The sequence below is a fragment of the Equus asinus genome, chromosome 4 (assembly GCF_041296235.1).
Source record: "Equus asinus isolate D_3611 breed Donkey chromosome 4, EquAss-T2T_v2, whole genome shotgun sequence".
NCBI classification, from domain to species: Eukaryota; Metazoa; Chordata; class Mammalia; order Perissodactyla; family Equidae; genus Equus; species Equus asinus.
In genome coordinates, this window is record NC_091793.1 from 91,411,093 (window position 1) to 91,435,927 (window position 24,835).

At 42.4% G+C, this 24,835-nt stretch overlaps 1 protein-coding gene across 2 annotated transcripts in view; it reads left to right on the forward strand.

Annotated features, from left to right (window-relative positions):
- The window catches only part of KIF5C (kinesin family member 5C), a 146,919-nt gene that overhangs the window by 55,349 nt on the left and 66,735 nt on the right, over positions 1 to 24,835 (forward strand). For both annotated transcript variants that reach the window (XM_014831682.3, XM_014831681.3), the window contains exons 4-10: positions 5,304 to 5,408; positions 9,413 to 9,461; positions 9,733 to 9,788; positions 10,473 to 10,560; positions 15,297 to 15,421; positions 18,089 to 18,193; positions 18,563 to 18,711. In XM_014831682.3, the coding sequence (XP_014687168.1) occupies positions 5,304 to 5,408; positions 9,413 to 9,461; positions 9,733 to 9,788; positions 10,473 to 10,560; positions 15,297 to 15,421; positions 18,089 to 18,193; positions 18,563 to 18,711 (677 nt within the window). The remainder of the gene's footprint in view (positions 1 to 5,303; positions 5,409 to 9,412; positions 9,462 to 9,732; positions 9,789 to 10,472; positions 10,561 to 15,296; positions 15,422 to 18,088; positions 18,194 to 18,562; positions 18,712 to 24,835) is intronic.

A 24,835-nucleotide genomic window follows, 5' to 3' on the forward strand; every position in this document is an offset into this window, starting at 1 on the left:
TCTTCCAGACCGAGCGGTACTGTTCCCTGATGCCTGAGCCTCATCAGACTGTCTTCTCCGCATTTCACGTCCTGCGGCACAACACCTTGGAAATGCAGGCATGGGTGTCACCACGCTCCTGTTCCAGCTCCTCGCCTGCCTCTCCTACTGGGTCCCAGACCCTTAAATTTCTAGGAGCTGGAAAAACTATGGTTATACATTTCCTAATCCCCTCCACTCCAGTAGCTGTGGACAAAAACTTCTTCCTAGGTCATAAGGCATAGGAGAGAGACAGAGAGACAGAGAGACGGCTTCTCATGAGGGAATCGTTCTCTACTTTTTTAGAAAATTACCAACAATATACAATACAAAAAAAAAATGCAGTATTTAAAATCCTCCAAAATCTTAGGAAATGCTTCCAAGCGTGACCTTTTTAGCTTTGGGATTAATTCATCTTTGGGAAATATAAGGTATTTGCTAAATGTCAGAAATTTAAATTGTAAATTGGTAAAGGAGAGACCTGTTTCCAGAGTACAATCTCCGTTAGTGTTTGTGTTGGGGTCGGGGGGTAGGTAGGTGTAAGATGATGGCAAAGAGGTACACCAGCTCTTTAAAACCAAAATTGGAGACATTTCATTAAATGAGAGCATCTGCAGTCCTCCTTGTCTCATGGGTGAACCCTGCAATGCCCATCGCAGTGCGGCGGTCCCAGAGAGCACTCGTGGGGACCTGAAGGGAACTGGATTCTGTGCAGGTCACTCCACACTTGCCTAAATTCTGTCGCATCTTCATCCTTGTCAGTTTTTAAAGGTTGATTCCCGTGAGTTGCTTTTCTGTATTGTGTTTTGAAGATCATGTACGTATGCCTGCAGCAGGAGGGAGTCAGGGTGGATGTGAGTCCTTTCCTAGCCCCCCACCCCCCTTAATCTGGTTCTTTCTGTAGAGTATTTATAGATTGGAGAAAAGGTAGGGGATATTTTAGAAGAAAACAGAGGAAAGGAGGATCCCCAAGCTAAAGTCGTAGAGACTGTTGGAGACCAAGAAATCCATGGATGCAATTAAATTAGCAAATCCTGCAGGGCTTGCGCCATCTGAAAGGAGGCTCTTACATGTCTGGAATTATGCATTGTGATCTTTCAAAGGCTTTTGGAAGGGGTTGTTAGCTCCCTGAATGGACAGAGCTGTCACATTTTAAAGCTGTTTTTCATTTTAATCTCCCCATTTTTGGTCTGACATCCAGTGGTGATTCCATTACCTTCTGTTGAGGGGAACAAACAGATAAACCTACATAAAACTGGAAAGATTAGCTTCTCAAGATGGAGCATTTAAGGTGGATTTTTCAATAAAAATATGAAACACTTGACAGTGTGTATGCTAGGCTTGCAGGACGCCGTCGTGCACTAGGCCACAGGCTTGTGTGGCCGGTACTCAAAGGGCTGGGCTGGAGGAGGGCTGCTGGGGATTCTGGCTGTGTGGGGAGGAGAGGGCTGGCCCTTTGCTCAGTGTGTGCTACAGGGAAGGGCTTCTCTCGGCCCCGTGTCTTGCTTCGTGGCCCTCCTCAGCACACTGATTTAGATGGATGGAGACACCTTGTTTTTTTCCCTCTGCCCAAAGGGACACCTGGAGGCCGTCGGATGGTGCAGGCTGCCCCACTGCACCGCTGAGCCTGCCAAGTGATTTTTAATGAGCCTGTCTGAGTGCACTGGGGCTTGTGTGAGCTGATGGGCTGCCTGCTTTCCTATCTTAAGTGTTTCAGGAAACTGTCCTGCTTGGGAGGTTGAGAAGGCCACTAGGGCTGGAACAAAGAGAGACTTGTTCCGTGGCCAGTGGCCTGGGTCTGGTTTCTTCTCTCATACATACTGAGAAGGCCACATTCAGAGTGGGAAACATTTTTGAAGAGGTTATACAGGATGGAAGTATAAAACTGTTTCTTCTTTTTGCTTTCTGGGAGAAACAAGATGATGAAGCAGTACATTCCTTTGCTACTCAAAGTCCGTCCCTGATCCTCCAGCCAACGAAATGTCGCTGTGCCCTAGATGGGCATTATTCTTCCCCAGTTCCTGTACCTTTGTGATGTTACTCCCATCTCATCTCTGCCTACGTCCTCTTTGCCCATTATTAGTCTCACTCATCCCTGAAGATTTGTTGTCTCTCAAGGAAGCCATCCTGTATCAGCCCAGCTGGAAGCGACTTTTCTGCTCTCTGAATATTTGTAGCTCTCTGCTTCTTTGTTACCTTTTATTGCCTGGGGTCACTATTTATTGTGTGTGTGTACATGTGTATTTCATTTGCAAGCCAATCAACATAGAAGCAGTAAAGACCTTTATGGAACACCTCTCTGTCTCATATACACACACCACATACAGCCTCATCATACCCCCAACGCCACACACATCAACACCCCCCCGCCGCCACATACACACATCACTCATACCCACACGCTATAATATACACCACATACATGCGTGTACCACACATACACACTATATACACAAACCCCCACACACTGCATACACACACAACACACATCCATACCACACACACACACCACACACATGACCACCACACAAGTCAGCACCACACATATCCACACCACACACAGACACACACATTCACACAGGCAGATTGTGTGCCCAGTTTACTGAGTATAAAGGCCCTCACCACTCTTTTTCTTTTTGGAGGAAGATTAGCACTGAGCTAACTACTGCCAATCCTCCTCTTTTTGCTGAGGCAGACTGGCCATGAGCTAACATCCATGCCCATCTTCCTCTACTTTATACGTTTGCCAAGTTATACGTTGGCCAGGTGGTGCCATGTCCTCACCTGGGATCCAAACCGGCGAACCCTGGGCTGCTGAGAAGCGAAACGTGCACACTTAACTGCTGCGCCACCGGGCCGGCCCACCGCTCCGGGGCTTATGAGCTAGAGCAAGATCCCTGCCCCTGAACCTGTGGTAGATTTGGGTATCACTTCTGTCACGGTGGGATGGGGGGTATTATTACGCCTTCTCTAAATGAATATATGTTTCCTTTTCATGTGATTTTGGGGGGGGGTGCTTCAGGGAAACAAAATAGGGAGTGTCCCGGACTCACCTCTGGTTCTGCCTTAGTTCTTACTCTGACGAAGGCAAACAAAGGATGTCAATACTTGTATAAGCCAGGAATCAATTGGAAGATAAATCCGTTGAAAGGGAAAGCATCTAGGGAAACGGATTTGAGTCAATTATAAATGATTTTTGGATTACCAATCACTCTTCTTTGGCTGTGGACTACTGAGGAGAAGCTAAAGGACTATGATGAATTACTAAAGAGCGCTGGAAGAAGGGGGTGGGGGACCCTCTTCATTCAGACTCTGAGTCCAGTTGGCCCAGTGGTGTCATGACATTTGACAGGACGGAGATCTGTGTTTTCACTGTAGGTGTCATTTCTGCCAGCAGTTGCCACAGTCCGGAGCACCTGGAGTCCCGTATTTGATTTGTTCCATGTTAATGATGGCCTGTGAGAAGTAAAATTACCAACATTTGAGACTCTCAGTCTCAGTCATTTGCTGTTTCATAAGATATATATTAAGGTTCTGGGATACAAATGTGTTTTCAGACTCTTGGGGTCAAATAAACTTAGTGAGAACCTGCTATGAACTGAATAATATAAGGCTAACCTTTATTGTCACTAAGCACATGTATACTGTTTAATTTAAATTCTATAATAATTCCTTGCAGTAGATACTGTTCTAAGTATCATAAGCAGTGGGGGGAAATATAAATGCACTGGCCATACCTGCTTTTAGGGAGAGTACAGTCAAACTAAAAAACAATATAAATGCATCAAATGATTTAGGATTCTTAACAGACGAGGGCATTCCAGGGGGGTACCCAATTTCCCAGTTAAGAGAGCTTTGCCAGAGGCCAGATGTATCTGAACTCAGCTGTTTTCTTGCTTTTAATAGCGTGGAAGGTCAGGAATCAGGTGTGTGAAGGAGGATTCATAACATAAAAGTGCCTTGTGGCCTGTAGTTAGTGCCTGGGTTCACAACATGACTTCTTGCTTTTGGTAATTCAAATGCTGGCTTGAAAGTCAACCTGTCAGAAAGGCACTCTGTGGCGAACCCCTGAAGGAAAATGAGGATTTGATTGAGGAAAACAAAACAGATCTTCTGGGTGTTGGGCAGATTTAGAACAAGGATATGAGGTCAAAATTGTAAAGGTTGTTGGACATCCCTGGAAGATTAAAGAGCAAACTGGGTTTTTTTATGCTTTTCTTCCAGTTCCATTTGTTCCTGGAGTTTTATAACTTCCTAAAAGTCTGAAAAATTCCCTGGGAAGACAGTAGCCAATGATCACTTTAGATCTGCAAACTCTGTGCGCTGATGGATTGTTTAACATATACCAGCATTTAACTGTTCATTTGAGTGTGGGTGTAAGGAAAGCTCTCTGGGGGTTGCGCATCTAGGTCCATGCTAAGGCTGTTGCCTTAAATATTTCTAGAACTATTCTTTAGGAATTGGTTTCAGATCCTATGGCATACCTTTCTGAAAGTCTACAGAGGTGGAAACTTCTGGATCTTAAAAATGAATTTAGCAATAGTCCAAATAATAGATGAATTCATCTATCTCTCCACCCCTTAGGTAAAATGAATAGAAGTGGAAAAAAGGAGAAAAAAGGAATAAGAGACTATCTTACAAGTGGATTTAAGTGTTAGAAACAGCCAAAAATTATTTGGAACAGTTCAGGCTGAGCGTTACAGATCTTAAAAAAGAAATTGATAAAACGGATTTTCTTTATTGGTTTGTAAAGTGATACTGAAGGTATTTTCAGAATATGGTTTTTAGAAATTTTTGAGCAATGATGACATTAATGTTACCATGTCTATCAGCTCTCAAGGTGATTTCATTAAAGCAGATTAACTTGGACTTGTAGATTCTGGTCAGTTGGTAGAAATTCAAAAACAAAACCCACATTTAGTGTCGTAGTCACTCATATATTTTCAGGTCTTCTGCTCTCCTTCTCTCCGTCCTTCCTACGTACACACTCATCCACATACACACTGATTTGCTGCCCTGAGTGGCAGGAAGAGAGAATATTTTGGGGCTTCAGAGCCTGACAGAACAAGCTCTCCCATGCTGGGTAAATAGCCCAACACATTGATTATTTTGCCAACTTTTGGTCTGTTGGCATGCCAGATAGATCTCCAAGGGAGCAGACAGTGCATGCATGGGTGCTCCCTGCTCCACGGAGTTCTGTTTAAGAAAAACAGGTATGGTCCCTTCTCTCTCTGACATGTTTCCTGATACTCTTTGACCACTTTGTTTGTTACTTCACTCCCCAGGGGAAGCTCCATGACCCTCAGCTCATGGGGATCATCCCGAGGATCGCACACGATATCTTTGACCATATCTATTCCATGGATGAAAACCTGGAGTTTCACATCAAGGTAAGTCCTATTGATTGAGTCCCAAGAGAAGAAACTCAGCCCAAAATCATGTTTCTGAGCTTTCCTGTTATGTACATGTAAAAGATGATTTTGTCTATTTTTGATGACATTTCTGTGGTAAGCAGAGCCATATTTATTATTTAATTACTGTGGCCAATACTTAGCTATCTTAGCTGTCAAGCAAATGCTTGAAATATTGAGATAAAGTAAAAGCCCTCTTTAGGATGGAATCATCTTGAGAGTTGCCTGAATTCTACCCATTACCCTTGGATTTCTGTGGATATGACTGGACTGTGTTCATAATTGGGTTAGGACAGCATTTCCCAAAGTGTGTTCCATGGAACACAGTCCTTTAATATTATTAATAGGTGGGCCACCAGGGAAATGGCTTCTGTGGCCAAATAAGCTGGGAAAACATTTTGTTGAATAATGTTAAATTTATCACAAGCTTAAAATTGCTATTGTGTAATGCAGTTCTGCAAAGGGGACATGTAGTATATTACATTTCCTGGCTTATTTGACTGTGGACATATTTTTCCCTCCTTGGAGTAGGACAGACTAGTGATTTGAGCAGCACACTCTAAGAATTGTTGGGGAAACAATTCTCTTCCTCCTCCTTGTTTCCTTTTTAAACTAGAACCTATATTCTGGCTTAAATTTGAATTGAAAGAGAGCTTTCTGCTCTCCTAATTATAGCTGTTAATTTATAACATTTGGTATTAGGGGTATGTTCACTGGAACTCCTTTGTTTACAAGTGACTGAAAGCTGCTTGTTTAAACAAATACAGGAAGTTGTTTTAAGATACAGAATCTGATAGCGGGCATGAGGTGGGGGTGGGGGTTTGGAGAAGCAAGAAATCCATGCCCTGCTTTTCCTTTTTTTTTTTAACTTAAAAAACATTTGAGATATAATTCACATACCATAAAATTCACCCTTTTAAAGTGTACAATCTGATGTTTTTTAGTATATTTCCAAAATTGTACAACCATGATCACTATCTAATTCCGGAACATTTTCCTCACCACTAAAAGAACTCCATTCTCATTATAGACCCTGCATTTCTGCTCTCTTGCTGTATTTCTTTCTCTTGTTCCAGACTATCTTTGTTATTTTTTAATGGGGAAGAGGGCAACATGGCAGCTCCTGCTCCACATTCCCTTATTTTCAGTTCCTAATTCCCAAGGGAAGGGGCTCATTGGCCCGACCTGCAGTAGGTGATCCCCCAGCTCTGATTAGCTGTGTCCAGGATGCACGTGGCTGGCTGGGTCCCCATCACAGTGGGCTTGACGGTGTGAGGAGGAAAAAGGGGCAGATCTAAGAAGACTTGCAGCTGAGCAGACCAGCCAAGAGGAGGCTGATCATCCTTGAAGGCCGGGATCTTAGTGCACTGGGATCATCATTTTAGAGATGAAGAAACTGAGGTTAAAGGCATAGAACTAGATGTCGATGAAGTTATGTCTCAGGTTATTGACAGAGTTGAGATTAGACTCTTGATCTGACCAACCCCCCCTGCAGTACATTTTCCATTACATTAAACTTCCACTCTTACTTACTTCTGCTCTGTACCTTTCCTAAATTATATAAAAACAAGGCAATAATTGTTTGCTCAGTTATAAATTAGATCTGGCAAATCTTTGCCCTTACAACTCCCTTTGTTGGCTAAAGCCAGCTCCTCTACCTTGCAGGGTTCTTTCTATCAAGGATACAGAAGCTTATTGCTTTGATGGGATCAAGATTTAGGAGCTTAGTGCAACTTTAAGGCTGTTTGCATTTAAATACCTTAAACTACTGTAGAGTTCTTATGGGATAATCCTGGAGTAAAATGTTAAACCAATTACTGCCCTCAAAATAGGGTCTTGTATTAGAATCTTCTTAAAATAAAAACAGCCCCAGCATGAAGGGAGAGATGGGGAGGAAGAACACTGGAGTCTCTAGGGCTGAATTTGGCAGTCTAGGTTCCTGTTCTGCATTTGTAGTTATGCTCACTTATTTCATAAATAGTAATCGTAAGTGAGCTAGTTAGCTGTTGACTACTTCATATTTTGGATTGAATAGTGACGGGCTTAAAGATGAAAAAAAGGCCTGATTAAGGCAGTACTGAAAATCTGTTCCTTAAAGTGAGTCCCACAGAGGTTTTAAACACTATTTCTGAATACGCTATTTCTTAATTCCAAATAATGCGTATTTATTTTTCTTATACCTGGTCTTACAAAATATTTGAAGTGACAGAAATAACGAAACCAAACCCCCTCAAAAAGCAGTCAGTATCTGCCATAGTAAAAGGAAATTAATAAATCAGAATTCTCTTTCTATTCATCTTAAATTGGAACAGAATTCTGATTGCCAGGTTTGCTAATATGTAATTCATGACTGCTTTTTAGATGTAATTAATTTTATTTGTAACAAATGGAAATAGGACACATGTTTATGATCTCAAAGATAACAGAAAAGTCTTCATGAAAACCAGACAATTTTGAAATGCGTAGAGTGGGTTGGAACCAGGGTTGAGTTGGCTGCAGGGAGGGCTGGGTTAGAGATGTCTAGGGTTGGAGATGTCTAGGATTCCAGCCACAGAGGTTTCAGGAGCAGTGGGTCTTTCAAAGGTCAGGTAGGTGTGACTACAACAGACGAGGCTCAGTGACAGGGGGAGTTTGACAGACATTCAAGCAGGCCCAGATTGTTAGGAAGACAGGCAACTTGGAGAGGATGCTCAGCTATAGATTCCAGGGTTTGAAGCCAGGACCCCAGATCTCAAAGAAACTGGGAAGTCACGAGGTTCCAGGCTGAGACACAGACAAAAGATGATAAGCCAGGGCTGCGTTGGGTTAGGACTAGTGCCACATTAGGGAGTCTTCACTTCCCCCAACTGGAGGCAGGACTGGTGCAGAGCTGGGATGTGGGGGCGAGGTTTCATCTGTGGAGTCACATCCCAACTTTATAACTTTTTTAAATTTTATTTTTACAAATTTTTTGTCCATTCCTTTGTTTAGATTTCAGAAAAACCCATGAACTTGAGGGAAAGAAAAGTTATCTGGGAGGCAGAAGGCAGGTATAGATAGAGTGCAAAATTCTAAGGGGAATTTTTGACATCCTGAAGTTCAGTGGCTTCTTTTGACAGATGGGAAAATGGAGGCCTAGGGTCTCGGTTACATGCCAGTTAAGTCCCCAAGATCACGTATCTGGTTTGTTTGTTCTCAGATATCAGCTGGTGTAAGAATCGCTCAGGGAGTTTAGAAGCAGGTTGCTAGGTCCTGTTCTCGGAGATTCTGATTCAGGACAGCAGTAGGGTTCGTGGCTCTGCAATTTACACGAACACTGTCGGTGGTGCTGATGCAGGTGGTGCGGGTGCTGAGGTTTGAATAATTAATTGGAAGCATTCCTTTCCCTCTCACAGTCTAATCTGTCTTTCATTAAGTCACATTTTGTTCAAATCTTTCATGGGCTCCCCAAAGCTGGCCACCATTAGCAGTTCTCTCCCTGTTACCCTTGAGCTCTTGTAGTTCCGTGCAGACTGCCCTTATCCCCCTCCCTACTTCCTTCCTGCGAATGTCCGGGCCTGCTCTGATGAGGCTGTCAACATCATGCAGAAGGTGAGGCCTACTGATTTTTGACACTTACTTGCAAGGAACATTTTCTATTCCAGCTGTTGTCATTCCTAAAAGTTTGCTTGGTGCTCATCTAAGATAAATGCTAGAGTCTTCTTGTAAGTGGCTGTCTAGCACACAATAGAAGTAACACCTGAATCAAGACCATGGGGACCTGCGATGTGTGGGGACGGAGAATGGCCCACACTGAACAGGGACTCATAGAGCAAGCTGACGAAGCAGGAGAATACAGGAGAGTTGGCTGAGCTCTGCACTTTCAGACTCCGAATCTTCCCTTTGCAGCCCGTCTTCTTACTCCTCTCAGCCGTGCATGACAAAAGCTTTTATAAGTTCTAATGATGACATTTTTGAAATACAGTGTGGCATTTCTGTTTCAAACTCAATTTGTTTCTAACCAGGTTTCCTATTTTGAGATCTACTTGGACAAAATCAGGGACTTACTCGATGGTAAGTAACCCGAATGCTTGTCCTTTATGTGTTCTGTAACTAAAGCCCAGGGAGGTTGAAGTGATTTACAGCACTTCTGCTTAAGGAATTAATGAAAATTTATAGAGGTGTTCTTTTGTCTTCATGGTATCTGCTTATTCTCAGCCAAGGTTTAAACTTGCACATTGCAAGGAGATTAGATTTGCCTATCTTCTGTAACAATTTCTATTTTTCTTCCAATACAAGATCTTTAACTTTTCTTCTTTGCATGTTGTCATTATTATCTCTATAGTATCCAAGACAAACTTGGCTGTTCATGAAGATAAAAACAGAGTCCCATACGTAAAGGTATGAGGAAAACTTGACCGATGATGCAACTGATTTCTCTCCAGTCACTGTCATCATAAGTATTACATAAGATACCCAAAATATTACCTTTAAAGTGCATATATTTAATCATGTTCCTTATATTTAATATTCAGCTGGTTAAAAAATAGACATTTAATTTCTTCAATCACATCTCTCTATGTAAATGTATCACAGATGTCTAGTCACATGAGGTAGAATTGGAGTTATGAACAAATATTTATTATTCACATTTAAAGAGGCTTTGGTGTTGAGTACAATCATTTATACTTTGTAGTTAGGGGAAGCCTATCATGGCATTATGTCTAGAAACTCAAAATGTCTGATTTCAGTTGGTGGGTAGAATGGAAGGCAAAGCAAAATTTCCTCCATTTTTCTGTCATTGGTTTTCTGTCTCCGCTGCTGTTGAGCATGAATATGTACTTCAAAATCTAGGAAAATCCAGCATTTCTCTTATGGTTTACTTGTGGGTTTCCTAGGGTTTGCTCCAACTTCTTTTTAATGTATAATTCAAGCCCTAGGCAAGGAGGAAAAGTTATTGGATCAACATTGCAGCCTTTCTCTTGATCGGCACCTCTAGAAGAGAAACGGGAAAAAGTTTAGCTGTTTTGAAATATTGCTGCCTTTCGATTTTTTAGTGGTGAACCTGAACTGACTCTCTTCCAGGGGTGCACCGAGCGGTTTGTGTCAAGCCCAGAGGAAGTCATGGATGTGATAGATGAAGGCAAAGCAAACCGACATGTGGCTGTAACAAGTAAGCGTGGTGTGGTGTTTCCTCCCCTCTAACTTAGGATGCGAGTGTCTGCCTACCCACCAGGAGGGGTGGGTATGAGCTCCAAATGAAATAATGCTTGGGAAGGCAGTTGGAAAGCAGTGGTTCGGACACAAACACAAGAGTGTGTGCAGTACGAGTATGTCTAGGCAGGTCGTGGGAAACAGCGCCTACTGCTGTCTAGGAAACTCTTGGAAATATTGGGTGAGACTCACTGGAGACTCAACAGTAACAGCCTAAGCCTGAACACTAGGAGTACAACCAACCAACCAACTAAAGGGGAAAAAAGTAAGCTTCTAAGTTTGTTTATTTTAACCATGTTATTGTTCAGGTTTAAAAAAAAGAAATCCAGGGCCGGCCTGGTGGCACAGCAGTTAAGTGTGCATGTTCTGCTTTGGTGGCCTGGGATTCGCTGGTTCGGGTGCTGGGTGCGGACATGGCACCACTTGGCAAGCCATGCTGTGGCAGGCATCCCATATATAAAGTAGAGGAAGATGGGCACGGATGTTAGCTCAGGGCCAGTCTTCCTCAGCAAAAAGAGGAGGATTGGCAGCAGATGTTAGCTCAGGGCTAGTCTCCCTCAAAAAAAAAGAAATCCTAACCAACCAAATTCTGTATGCCAGTCATACACATGGAAAGAATCCGCGGTGGATTTCTGCCTTCTGTGAAAAAGGGAAAGAAAAGCAGGGAGGAACTCAGAAAGTAGAGCTGAGAGAGTTATTGAAAACTTTCTGATGCTGTATTAATAACAAATGCATCCAGATCAGCTTGCTTACCTTGCAGTTCCTTCCTCGGCATGTGCACCTGTCACCGGGAAGCAGGTCGTATGGTATTAGAGCCGCAGAGGTTCCATGAAAAGATGGGGGCTGCTGTCTTATTCAGAAGGATATGGACAAATGAGAGTGAGTTCATATGAAGAGCAGCTGAAAGAACTAGGGATTCCTAGCTTGGAAGAGAGGAAAAAATCTGGGGAGGACATGAGGTCAATACAATATTTCTTAACATGTTCAAGGTGCTGACATTACAAAAGAAAGTCTTCTTGCTTTGTTTGATCTGGATGGGTAGACCATTCAGGATTGTTGACGCCTCAGGGAGGCAGATTTTGACCTCATACGAGAACTCTTTATTCCTGACAGCTGCCCCAACTGAAGCCTGCTACCCAGAGAGGTAGTGAGGTCCCTGTATGATGTAGAAGAGTTAAGCATTGGTTGGTTGACGAGTCTAGTCTCTTGAAGTCTCTTCCACCCAAGGTTCTATGAGTCTGTGATCCAGAACTGTAATTCTCAACTCTTTACCCCAACAAATATATCAGATGATATTTGTATCTGTGGCAAATTTCATAGGTGAGCCTAGACTTGTGTACGATGTAGGTTAAACTCCACTTCTTTCTCTTCTGCTTACGCACTTACTTGAAAGAATGTAAGACTGATATGCTTAGAGTAATAGATACTATTATCTCTCATTTATAAAGAAGTTCTTTACTGAGTTTCTTAAGCTCTTGTTAGTCATGAATTATTCATGGCATACCTGACAATCCATCTTGGCCCTTTGCTTCAGAACTGTTGGTCCAGAACATTACTGTTTTTCTTATCATTCTGGTAAAGAGGTTTTTAAAATTATTGTGGTAAAATATGCATAACAAAATTTACCATTTTAACCACTTTTAAAGCTGCAATTCAGTGGCATTAAGTACATTCACAGTGTTGTGCAACCATCACCACTATCTCTTTCCAGAATTTTTTAATCATCCCAAAGTGAAACTCCCTGCCCGTTGAACAATAACTCCCCAGACTCCCTCCTCCCAGCCACTGGCAACCACCATCCTACTTTCTGTCTCAATGAATTTGACAACTCTGCGTACCTCATATAAGTGGAACAATACAAGTCTTTTTGTGACTGACTTATGTCACTTAGCATAATATCTTCAATGTTCATCTATGTTGCAGCATGTGTTGGAATTTCCTCCTTTTTTATGACTAAATAATATTCCATTGTATGTATATACCATATTTTGTTTATCCATTCATCCATACATAGACATATAGGTACTTATGCTGCTTCCGCCTTCTGGCTATCGTGAATAATGCTTCTATGAACATGAAGGTATAAATATCTGTTCAAGTTCTTGCTGTCAGTTCTTTTGGGTATATACCCAGAAGTGGAATTGTTGGATCATATGGTAATTCTACTTTTAATTTTTTAGGGAACTACCATACTATTCTCCATAGCAGCTGCACCATTTTACATTCTCACCAACAGTGTCCAAGGGTTTCAATTTCCCCACATCCTTGCCAACACTTCTTACTTCCGTTTTTTTTTTTTTTTTTTTAAATAGCCATCATACTGGGTATGAAGTGGCATCTCACTGTGGTTTTGATTTGCATTTCCCTAGGATTAGTGATGTTGTGGCTCTTTTCATGTGCTTGTTGGCCATTTATCCATCTTCTTTGGAGAAATGTCTTCAAGTCCTTTGCCCTTTATTTTTTTGCTGAGGAAGATTCGTCCTGAGCTAACATCTGTTGCCAATCTTACCCTTTTTGCTTGAGGAAGATTCGCCCTGAGCTAACATCTGTGCCAATCTTCCTGTATTTTGTATGAGTTGTTGCCTCAGCATGGCTGCTGACAAGTGGTGTAGGTCTGCACCCAGGAACCAAACCCAGGCCGCCAAAGTGGAGCACAGTGAACTTAACCACTAGGCCACGGGTCCGGCCCCCTTAGCCCATTTTTCAATTGAGTTGTTTATTTTTCTGTTGTTGTTGATTTGTTGGAGTTCTTTATATGTTCTGGATCTCAATCCCTTATCAGGGGATTGCTTTGCAGATATTTTCTCTTGTTCTGTGGACTGCCTTTTCACTCTGTTGATAGTGTTGTTTCATGCACAAGAGTTTTTAATTTTGATGAAGTCCAGGTTATCTATTTTTTCTTTTGTTGCTTGTGTTTTTGATACCATATTCAAGAAATCATTGCCAAGTGCAGTGTCATAAAGTTTTTCGTCTGTGTTTTCTTCTAAGGTTTTATAGTTTTAGCCTTTACATTTAGATTGTGATCCTTTTTGAGTTCGTTTTTGTATATGGCTTAAAGTAAGAGTCCAACTACATTTTTTTGCATGTGAATATCCAGTTTTCTATTTGGTGAAGATACTGTCCTTTCTCCATTGAACATTCTTGACATTCTTGTTGAAATTATTTGACGATATTATGTGAAGGTTTAATTCTGGGCTCTCTGTTGTATTCCATTCGTCTGTGTGTCTGCCTTTATGCCAATACCACATTGTTTTGATTACCATCGATTTGTAGTAAGTTTTGAAATCAGTAAGTGTGACACCTCCAACTTTGTTCTTTTTCAAGATTGTTTTGGCTGTTTGAGGTCTCTTGAGATTCCATTTGAATTTTAGGATGAGCTTTTCTATTTCTGCAAAAAATGTCATTAGGATTTTAAAAAAGATTGCATTGAGTCTGTAGATTGCTTTTGGTAGTATTACCATCTTAACAACATTGTCTTCCAATCCATGAGCAAAGAATGTCTTTCTGTTTATCTGTGTCTCTTTTAATTGCTTTTAGCAACATTTTGTAGTTTTCAATGTTCAAGTCTTTTGCTTCCTCGGTTAAGTTTATTCCTAAGTATCTTATTCTTTTTGTTACTACTTTAAATGGAATTGTTTTCTTAATTTCCTTTTCGATTATTCATTATTAGTATATAGAAATGCAACTGACGTATGTGTATTGCTTTTGTATCCTGCAACTTTACTGAGTTTATTAGTTCTCATATATTTTTTATGGAATCTTTAGGGTCTTTTCCATATAATCTGGTAAAATGGTTTTAAGAAATGATTGCCAGTGGGGGTTGAATAAGACAGTCACTGGAGTCTCTGTCTGCCTAGGGAACAAAGACCAGCGTCCAGAAAGATTTTTATTTCCAGTACTCGGGCCTAATGAACATATTTAATCTTTGAGACCTTCTATGCACCTAGCATGGGTTCTAGAAGAAGTGTGTGTTTTAATCCTTCCTTAAGAAAGTCGTAATCCTTCCTTAAGAAAGCTTATGATATTACTGATAAGGCAAGGCTTACCCACATGAAGAAGATGGAATACATCCTAATCACAATAATAAAGGCTGAGGGACTTAAAGTGAGGCAGGGGAGGAAGCTGTGAGCTCTTCAAGGAGAGAGTGGGGCTGAAGTAGGATGTTGGAGGATGGGGGCTTCAGGCAGAGCTAAGAATCTGTTATCTTATACTGTTGACTAAGATTTGTAGATTAATTTCTTCTCCACTTGAAGACATTTTAAATCTTTCATTTCTTTTTTCTCTTTTTTAAAGATTTTATTTTTTTCCTTTTTCTCCCCAAAGCCCCCCGGTACATAGTTGTATATTCTTCTTTGTGGGTCCTTCTAGTTGTGGCATGTGGGACGCTGCCTCAGCATGGTTTGATGAGCAGTGCCATGTCCGCGCCCAGGATTCGAACCAACGAAACACTGGGCCGCCTGCAGCAGAGTGTGCGAACTTAACCACTCGGCCATGGGGCCAGCCCCTTAAATCTTTCATTTCTAGAATGAGCATTGTTTTTAAGAAGAAACAGTGGTCTCAGATAATTTTTTAAATTGGCTGGACTTAAAAAAAGAAATGGAGCTATTAGGTGTGATTTGTTGTGCTTTTCGGGTGAGAGACTTGCTACCTAAATTTATGTGTCTTTGCAGAGCAGTAAACTATTTTCCTTTTCAGACATGAATGAACACAGCTCTAGAAGTCACAGTATCTTCCTGATTAATATTAAACAAGAGAATGTAGAGACTGAAAAAAAACTCAGTGGGAAGCTTTATCTAGTTGATTTGGCTGGGAGTGAAAAGGTAATTGGTTCTTTATTTGTATTATCTATAATTTTCCCCTGTTATTTGCTTCAGTGTGCAATGGTATAATTTTTATGCCTTCCTATTCCCTGGTTTTAAAGAGCTTTTAAAATTTCTGATGTTGTGCCAAGATGTTATTAAATTTAACCTTCTCTTCCTGGCTCTTTCTTTTCCGGTCCTGAAGTCCCCTATTCGCGTCACAGGAGGTGCTTTGAATGCTAACTCTGATTAATGCCTGATAGGCTCTTATGATGACATTAGGCAAGTGTTGGTGTGAACTTAGCCTGGCAAAGGCAGCTGCACAAATGCAGGAGGGCATGAACTTCTGAGGAAAGGAAAGATCCCCGTGTTGTTGAAAGATCCCCAGACTCAAATAGGCCAGGAGAGGGCTTTGCCGTTGGAATGTGGCTGTTCTGCCTCTGCAGGTTTGTTTTGCTGATAGAAGATCTGGAACCTAGGGCTCTCTCTGCATTCCCTGCTTCCCTCTGCAATAGGCATGAACTGACAGGGTCTCACGTGGGTGGCCTCATGTCCTTCAGGCTATGAGGCCTGTAGCCAGGTTTTTAGCCAAAAGCCCTGATCTGTCCCTGGTTTTTTCAGGGCTCTCTTTTAGCATGTGTACTCTGTGCCATGCCCTCCCAGGAGCTGGCTGAGGCCATACTCCAGATCAAATAGACTTCCCAGAACCTCTCACCTGCCCCCTGCCAGCCTCACTTCTGTGGCACGACTAGAGGCTCCTGCTGCCACACGCTGGCTGAGGGCACTGCTCGCCTGGGGTGACATCACAGAGCAAGTCCATGTGCATAACACCATGGGTCTGCCATCATCACTGACATTGTGCTGACTGTCCCCATCAGGGCTAGCTTAGAAGTTCGGTCAGTCTCCCGAACTGTGTCATTGATCCCCACTTACTGCATGCACCCCACCACTGAATCGCCGTACATCAAGTTATGGCCACTGACATCTGTGTAAGTAATGGCTACCTGGATTGTCCTCCTTTATGTGCTTGTAAAGCTGTGAGCAGAAAATCATTTGGATATTCCTGGTTGGGAATCTGAAATTTTACTGATAAAGGCTTATAACTTTGATTAAACAGACACCCACCAGAACAGTAATATGAGAAGCATTGCTTTGTTCTAGACTGACCATTAGCAGCCAGGATCTGCTTTGTGGCCACACCAACTGTGTGGATCCTGACAAAAAGCCCAGGGGCCACATTGCTCTTCCCGAGCTGCCCTCTTTCCTTTTAGAGCACAGAGATAAGTATTTAGGGCCTAAAAGCAGCTGAAAAATGCTTAATGCTGGCAGTTCAGAGGGGAGGCCTGTCCTCTGTGCAGTGTTGGTGGTTATTGCTTATGATATTTATGAGGCATTTTAAATTTGTGGTCCCACACATCATTTCTTTTGCTCACGTCTGTTTTCCTTTGCCCTAGATGTGTCCACGTGAATGTGTCAGTGTGATCTAGTAGAACAGAACTCTGGGCTTTAGTCCCTGACTCCCCTAAATGGTGTTCTTCCCTTGGGCTGGCAATTTGACGTCTCTGGAGCTCAAATTTTCCTTGTCTGTAAAAGGAAGGTGATTGTACCTGTCTTGCATACTTCATGGAGCTAAGATGCTCAAATTTGAAAGCACCTTAAACAATACCATGGGACTAGACTATTATTATTTGTGACCCATCGGCTATATTATTTCTCTGTCTGTAAGCAGGGGTACCCACACACACAATTGCCAGAGAGATGAGAATCTATCCTATTTGAAAGAACCTCGCCCTGGACATGCATTCGTCTCTATCATTAGGAGTTTCTCCTTTATACATAATTGAAATTCGTCTTTGCCCGGTTTCAAATCGTTTCCCCGCCTTTCTTTCTTCAGAGAGCAGCTGCTCCTCTGTGTCGTTTGTCCAGTCAGCAGAGCTATGAATCATGTTGATTTCCCTTTTTTTTCCTAGCAAACTGCTCTCTACCTAGAGCAAATGCTGTAAACACAAAATTACCAGTAATAACACAGCAGAGGAGGAACTGTGCGTGGTCCCTCTGGCTGCAGAGGAAAAAGACAAATTTACAATGTTATATACATTTTCTTGACTTTTCATGCCTCTCCCAGTATTTTTCCCTTTGGATAATTGTTCCTTTTTTTCCTTCCTATGGGAGTAAGTAGAAAAGGAACAGAGAGTCTGGACAACCATCCCCACCACCTTTTGTCCTTTGCCTGAAGGTGGACCTCATAATTTACACTTGCCAATATGTCCATTCGTTGTGGCCGGGACAGCGTTTTCTCTTAAAGCTTCCCCCTGGGCTCCCTCCGGTATGGAGACTGTGGTTCAGCCTCAGAGAGCCCAGCCTTTCCATGTTGACAGTGCTTTGGAGCTTGGTTTCCCAATGGCTGTCCCCCGGGGAAGCATCTGCAGCTCCACCACTTGAGGCATTTTTTCAGCCAGTCCCCTAAAACCTAATTGAGAGGAAAATGACAACAAGAGCGAACAAATCCCCAGCCTCAGGCGCGAGGGAAGGTTTTATCAATATGATTCTTACTTACTTTTATTTTTCCTTGCATTCCAGGAGGATTCCCATCACCAGTGCCTCCTCCTTTGCTCTCCTGTGAGTTGGAATTTTCTGCTCTGCTTTTGCTGTCCTGTGCAGCTCATTGCTTTCTCTTCTCTCTGGTAGGTCAGTAAAACTGGTGCCGAGGGAGCTGTTCTCGATGAAGCTAAAAATATCAATAAATCTTTGTCTGCTCTTGGAAACGTGATCTCTGCCTTGGCAGAAGGAACAGTAAGTGATCCTGTTCCCATCTATTAAATGATATTATGAGAAGTTGCCTTTTGGGTCCCCTGTATTCTCTGTCACACACCCCAGAGATTCATTTGTTTTTGTTCGCAATGGGACAGAAGGAATCCTGGCTGTGGAGATCCTGCTTGCTGGGAGATTTAGTGCATTAAATGTGTGAATGTTGATGCTAATTTTCTATGACCAAGGTCCCTGGAGGGGCACTCTAAACTTTGGCAAAATCCAAAGACTGGGCAACAAATTCTTATTTCACACGTGTTTCTAAGCCCAGTGTTCCCATCACTAACTTGCTTTCTTCTGTGCTTTTTCTTTGAATGGGCTATAACAGCCAATACTTTTTCTTTTCCTAAATAGAAAACACACGTGCCGTACCGGGACAGCAAGATGACTCGGATTCTTCAGGACTCTCTGGGTGGGAACTGTAGAACCACCATCGTTATTTGCTGTTCTCCCTCTGTCTTCAATGAAGCTGAGACCAAGTCAACGCTGATGTTTGGACAAAGGTGCATGTGATCTCTCGTTACCCATGACCTGAGCTAGGTCTTAGGTGTTAAGGAGTGAGTGAGTGGTGAGTGGCTAGTGTCAGAGAGGAAATAGGGTGAGGAGGCAAGCAGCCAGTTACTAAAGTAACATCTAGCAGGTGATCTGTAAACTTGAGGCATCGTTTATTGAGGCCAAAGGAATAATTATGTTTTAAAATAATGGGCAAGAATATACCAATCAAAGGTCTGATGTTAAAAAAAATACTCAAACTTATTATAGATGTGATTGTTGGTAATTCAGTCGAGTGTTACCTTTGTTCTTCGTGGAATTAAGTCTAACTCTCAGGTTCATAGGTTTCAAGTATATACAACTTAAGACTGCTAACTATCTTTAACTCCAATATTTGGGATCCATTGCAGAGTGGCTCCTAGAACAACCAGAAATTTAGTAATGTATAGTAGTGGCATAAATATCGAAGAGGGGAAAAATCCTAATATTAACCCTGGGGGTAGGAGGTATTGAATGTATGTTGAGGAAAGAAGAAAATGTCAGCCATCTTCTCACTTTGAAAAATGTCCAAATTAAATTTCCTGGATGTCTGGGAAGTGTTAAGAGGTGGGAAGCAGGGACAACTCAGTAATCCTGAAAACCACATTTCATGTGTGTGGGTTAGTTCATACCTTCCTTTCCTGTCTTGCCCATCCCTCCCCATTGCCCAAGGCCTCACCTCCTTCAGTCATGGTCCCTCAGTTTCAGATGTTTAGCTTCATCCTCTCAGCATGGCTGCCTCAGGTACCAGTTCCTAGAGTACTTAGGGTGCTGTGGATTTGGGTGATCTGAGCATCTTCAGTGCTCAATGGACTGAGCCCGGACCTGAGGTGGGGAGATGTGGATTCTAGTGCTGTCATTTCCTTCAATTCTGAAAAATTCTGTGATCTTTAGACAAGTTACCAGTTCTCTGTGGGCCTTAGCTCCCTCATTTGTAATAGATGAACAGAACGCTCCCTCTGCCTTCCTCGTAGGAATATGTTGTGTGTTTATGCCTGAGAAATAGTTTAAGATGCCTAGAGAAAGGACAGATGGGGGTGGGCATTCTGTATGGGAAATTGTTACGGCTTATTAAACTGCATTAAACTCCAGTCATTTCCTGAGCCCTCAACAACACCTGTGGGATGTCTAAATAAATAATAATTACATTGAAATATTGTAGAACTAGTATATATTTTTTTGTGTGTAAGGAAGGTTGGCTTTGAGTTAACATCCATGCCAGTCTTCCTCTGTTTTATGTGGGATGCCGCCACAGCATGGTTTGATGAGTTGTATGTAGGTCTGTACCATGGATCCGAACCTGTGAACCCTGGGCTGTCAAAGTGAAGTGTACAAACTTAACCACTATGCCACTGGGCTGGCCCCCTAGTATATCTTTTAAACTGGATTTGGGTCTTCACTTCGTCTCAGATCACTTCCTTGATTAGCTGAATGCTGAGGTCAGTGGACTGCAGCGAGATAATACCTACTTTTCTCAAGGGCCACGGGATACCTATAAACCAGAAACTTCTTATGGGGAACATGGAATACCGTGGTGATCATCCTGCCTGCCCTGGCTCTCCTGGTTTCTTAAACTTAAGGTTTAACAGTTTCCTCTAAAGACGTGTTTGAGCAAACCAGCATCAAATGCATTTATAAAGGAAACATCTCTTTAAAAACAATTCTCACCTGCAAAGCAAAAATGATCTGAATCTTTGCAAGCCAGAGTCATCCTGGGGCATGGGCTGTCTGTCTCAAGGTTGCTGCTGTTAATGGGCATTTGCCTCTCTCTATAGGTAGAGTTTTAGGTATGAGTCCAAGTTATTTGGATTATTTTCTTTCTTCTGGTCTCAGTGAGGCAATCATCAGCATCATCATTGTCACCAGCACTTTTTTTCAGGGCCTAGCCGGGTGCGTCAGAATCCTCAGAGCAATTCTATCAGGTAGGCATTATCCCACCTTTGTACAGAGGATGAAATTGAGGCTTAGGCTCAAAGCCATTAGGTACCATACCTGAGACCAGCCAGCCAGTAAGTGACTGAACGTGTAGGATGCATAGGATGGAGACTATTATTTGACCCACAGCTTCTAACATGCAGGCTGCTTGACCAGAAACCTTGGTGAGCACAGGCCTCTGGGCTCAGTAACTCCAAGTTTTGAAGCTAAGTTCTTCTACTGACCCGTGCTGTCTCTCGTTTGCTTCTTTCTGAGCTTCAGTCTCCCCACTTGTAGAAAGGCATATAATAACGCCTACTTCTGGGAATTGTTGGGAGGATTAAATGAGTTGCTTCATTTTTTACTTAGCACAAGGGCTGGCATGTCATAGATATTTCAGTGATTGCAAATTCCCTTTTTCCTCCATCTTCAGTAGTCTTCAACAATCTGATGTATTGAGGCTCGGGAAAGTCACAGTAATGGATGGGACTGAACTGAAGGTAATGTAAGGTAATATACGGAATAGAACTGTAATGTAAGGAACAGGACTGAATGAAGTAAAATTAGAATTAAGTTTCTGGAGTGAATGATTAAAGAAATACTGCTGATGATTTGGGACTCCAGGAAATCAAAAGTATGTCAATTATATTTTCGAATGAAATAGATTGGTCTACAACCTTCTGTCAGAATCATCTGAATACTGGGCTCCATGAGGGCAGGGACTAGGTTTATCATTGGCATCAGTTGTCTCAACAAGCACCCAACACAAGTATTACATAGTACGTGGTCAGTAAATAAATGCTCATCAAATGAATGAACAGACAAATCTAATGCTTGTTATGTAGAATTCCTTAGAACATTCAAGTAGTTGCTAAACTGTGACACCGTTATGTCCACACGTTTGGTTGGGTTTAGATCTGGTTTGTTTTCCAGCCTATAATTAGAAATGTGTGAAGTTTTGTTCCCTTCTCTCCATCCCTGAGTTAGTTCATAGATTCCTCTAGGACATCTAACTTCTCTTGGGGGCCAATACCTGCTTTATTGTGAAACATATGCGTTGAAGCCAATTACACAGCAGACCCGAGTCAGAACACTGGATTAGACATGGTATCTGATAGCTAATGAGATTAAGCACTTTGAACTCAGAAAAGAGTGCTGGGCACATCCCAAATTCAGTGTAACGAGTGTTCATTATATTCTTGTTGCAAGGGTGGCCAAACCTTGGGGCTGCCTGAGGTTCCTCAGTTAGTCCTACACGGTTCTTTCAAGGACGTGAAGAAAGTCCGTGCGTGTTGCTAGGCTGTACTGTATTGATGCCTTGAAAGAAAGAAAGCAACAGTGTGTCCTTTGAAGCAGTGGAAACGTGCTAGAGTCTATAGATGACTGAGAGCAGCCCACCAAGTCAGCACTCTTTAGGATTCTCGGTTACGTCCTGGAATTTAAAGGGAAAAATTCACTGTGTGTATTTCTTGGTTTCAGCGCTGAATTCTGGCTCTTCTGTTTGGTCAGGCCTGTCCCCTTTAGTCCCCTGAATGCCCAGCATTGTGCTAGGAAAGAAGTAGAAGCCATTTTCTATGTTCTCAAAGAACTTTTAATTGAGCCAAGGAGGGGAGGCCACACTTGAATTTCCAGGCAGCAGAGAGTCAACAAGCTGGACTCTGTGGGAAAGCTGAACACTTCCTGCTTTAAGGGATAGGGTGCTCAAATTAGAGCACTTTCATTGATTTTTTTTTCTTCTGGCTTCCAGCATTTTATTTCTTAGTCTTTAATTACTCTTCCAGAGTACTTTTATAGCACTATTCTAAAAGGATATTTATAAGTTTTAGAAGTAAGAACTCAAATCACCCAATTATCTTGGAAGCGTATATAACGTACCTTGATTTAGGGTGGTAATGAGGGGAAAGGGAGCCCTGAGGGGGCAGGCCAATCAGCCTCAAGAAGGCCTGAATCAGCACATCTTTGGCACCAAGAGTTTTGATTGATCCAGCATGAATAATTCAAAAGCTTTGTTCGTATGTGAATCTGGAAGGAGAATTGATAATTTAGGGAAAGTAATATTCTTTCTTTTTTTCTGATGTGCACTTTTTTTTTTAAATCGTGCCATCTAGTGCTCAGTTTAGTGGCAGCTGGATTAGGCAGAGCCCAAGGGCTGAATGGTGTTCATGCAAAATTCATGTCACCGGGGGGTGGGGGGGGGGGGCTGGCCCCGTGGCCGAGTGGTTAAGTTCATGTGCTGTGCTGCAGGCGGCCCAGTGTTTCATCGGTTTGAATCCTGGGCGCGGACGTGGCACTGCTCATCAAGCCATGCTGAGGCAGCATCCCACATGCCAAAACTAGAAGGACCCACAACGAAGAATATACAACTATGTACCGGGGGGCTTTGGGGAGAAAAAGGAAAAAGATAAAATCTTAAAGAAAAAAAATTCATGTCACCGGAGCATGATCACAGGTTACCTGTGGGGCTAGAGGGAGCACAGTGGCCGCCGTTGATGCTTGGCTACACTTTTGACGTAAAATGGAGAAAGTGTCAAATCATCCCCCCCCCCCCCCCATTGGAGGGCATGTTACTGAAACACCAGTGGGGTTAATTTTTGCTCTTGGAGGGAGAGATACTGAGGATGACAGAAGATTAACCATTTGGCAAATCCTCATCCAAGTTGGTCATTTCTTAATGTTTCTCCGGAAACTGGAACTTTTCAAAAGACACAAAATTTAAAGCTTTTAATTTCTCCTTCCGTACATCCGCTACTGATGAGCAGGGAAATGGCCTCAGTAGGTGACGGGCAAGTGCTTTCCAGCAGTCATGTTTCCAGAAGAAGGTTAGGTGTTTTCTATAGGAACTGGGACTCAGGTCACATCAGAAGGCGTGATGGTTTTAAGTGTCAATTTGGTTAGGCTGTAGTACCCAGCCATTTAATCAAACACTAATATAGTGTTGCTCTGAAGGTATTTTGTAGATGTGATTAACATCCACCATCACTTAACTTTAAGTAAAGCACGTGGCCCTCTATAATGGGTAGGCCTCATCCAATCAGTTGAAAGTCTTAAGAGCAAAAACTGAGGTTTCCTGGAGAAATTCTGCCTCAAGACTGCCTATCAACCTGCCTGAGCTTCCAGCCTGCTGGCCTGTCCTATGGCTTTCAGAGTTAGTAGTCCCCACAGTCACATGAGCCAATATCTTCAGATAAATAAATAAATAAATAACTGTAAGGTATATCTTATATACATCAAATAGGATATCTGTCTCTCTATCTATCATCTATCTGTCTATATCTATCCTACTGGTTCTGTTTCTCTGGAGAACCCTGACTGAGAGAGAAGGATGCTCAACTATCCTTTCCTATCCCACCGTGGGATGATCTCAGTCTCTCTGTCTCTCTCTCACACACACACCATTTGCAGTACAGAATGACACATTACAGACTTATTCTATGCATTGAAGGCGTGGGGCTGTCTAGAACTCCTTGTTCAAATGTCAGTACTATCCTAAACACTTGGAGAGGGAAGGAAAATGCTGAAAACAAGAGGGTAGGAAGATACTAAGAATGGACGTCTTCCTGGTTCTTCCAGGGAGGCCAAGGTAATTTGAAGAAACTCCAACAATATGTAGTCTATATATCATTCAGAACTGACTCTGGCCAGACAGCATGAGTGTAGGCAGTGACTGAGGAAATAGGTGGGGAAGGGATCTATGAGGATGCAGAGTGATGTGAACCAGTGTTTCTAGAACTTCCCATCTTAGCAAGGGCTTGATTCAAGTTCCAAATTATGACAATGCCTTGTTGTCATATATGGGTGCTTAAGCTAGATGATGGAAGGGGACACGATCAGCAGTCTTAGAAGCGTGGACCTAGGCTTCTGAGCATGTAAACTGCAAATTCAGTGACAGAAGGATAGAGAAGTGCTGAGAGGAAATAACAGAACACTCAAGGACAGGGAGGCAGAGTCTTCCTCCTTCCATTCTTCAGTGGAGTGTGTCTAATAGAAGTCTTTTCTGACTTACCTGTCTCTCTGTGAGGATCTAGGTGGAAGATGTCCTATGGCTCCTGCTCTTTGCTGTGCGTCATCTGCCTTCTCCAAAGCTGGCTAACATTCATTAGCTTTGAGATCTTTTAAAAACTGGGTCCTAGTTCTCTCCCTCTGGGGAGAAGAGATATTATATCTGGGGCAAGCCTAGATTGT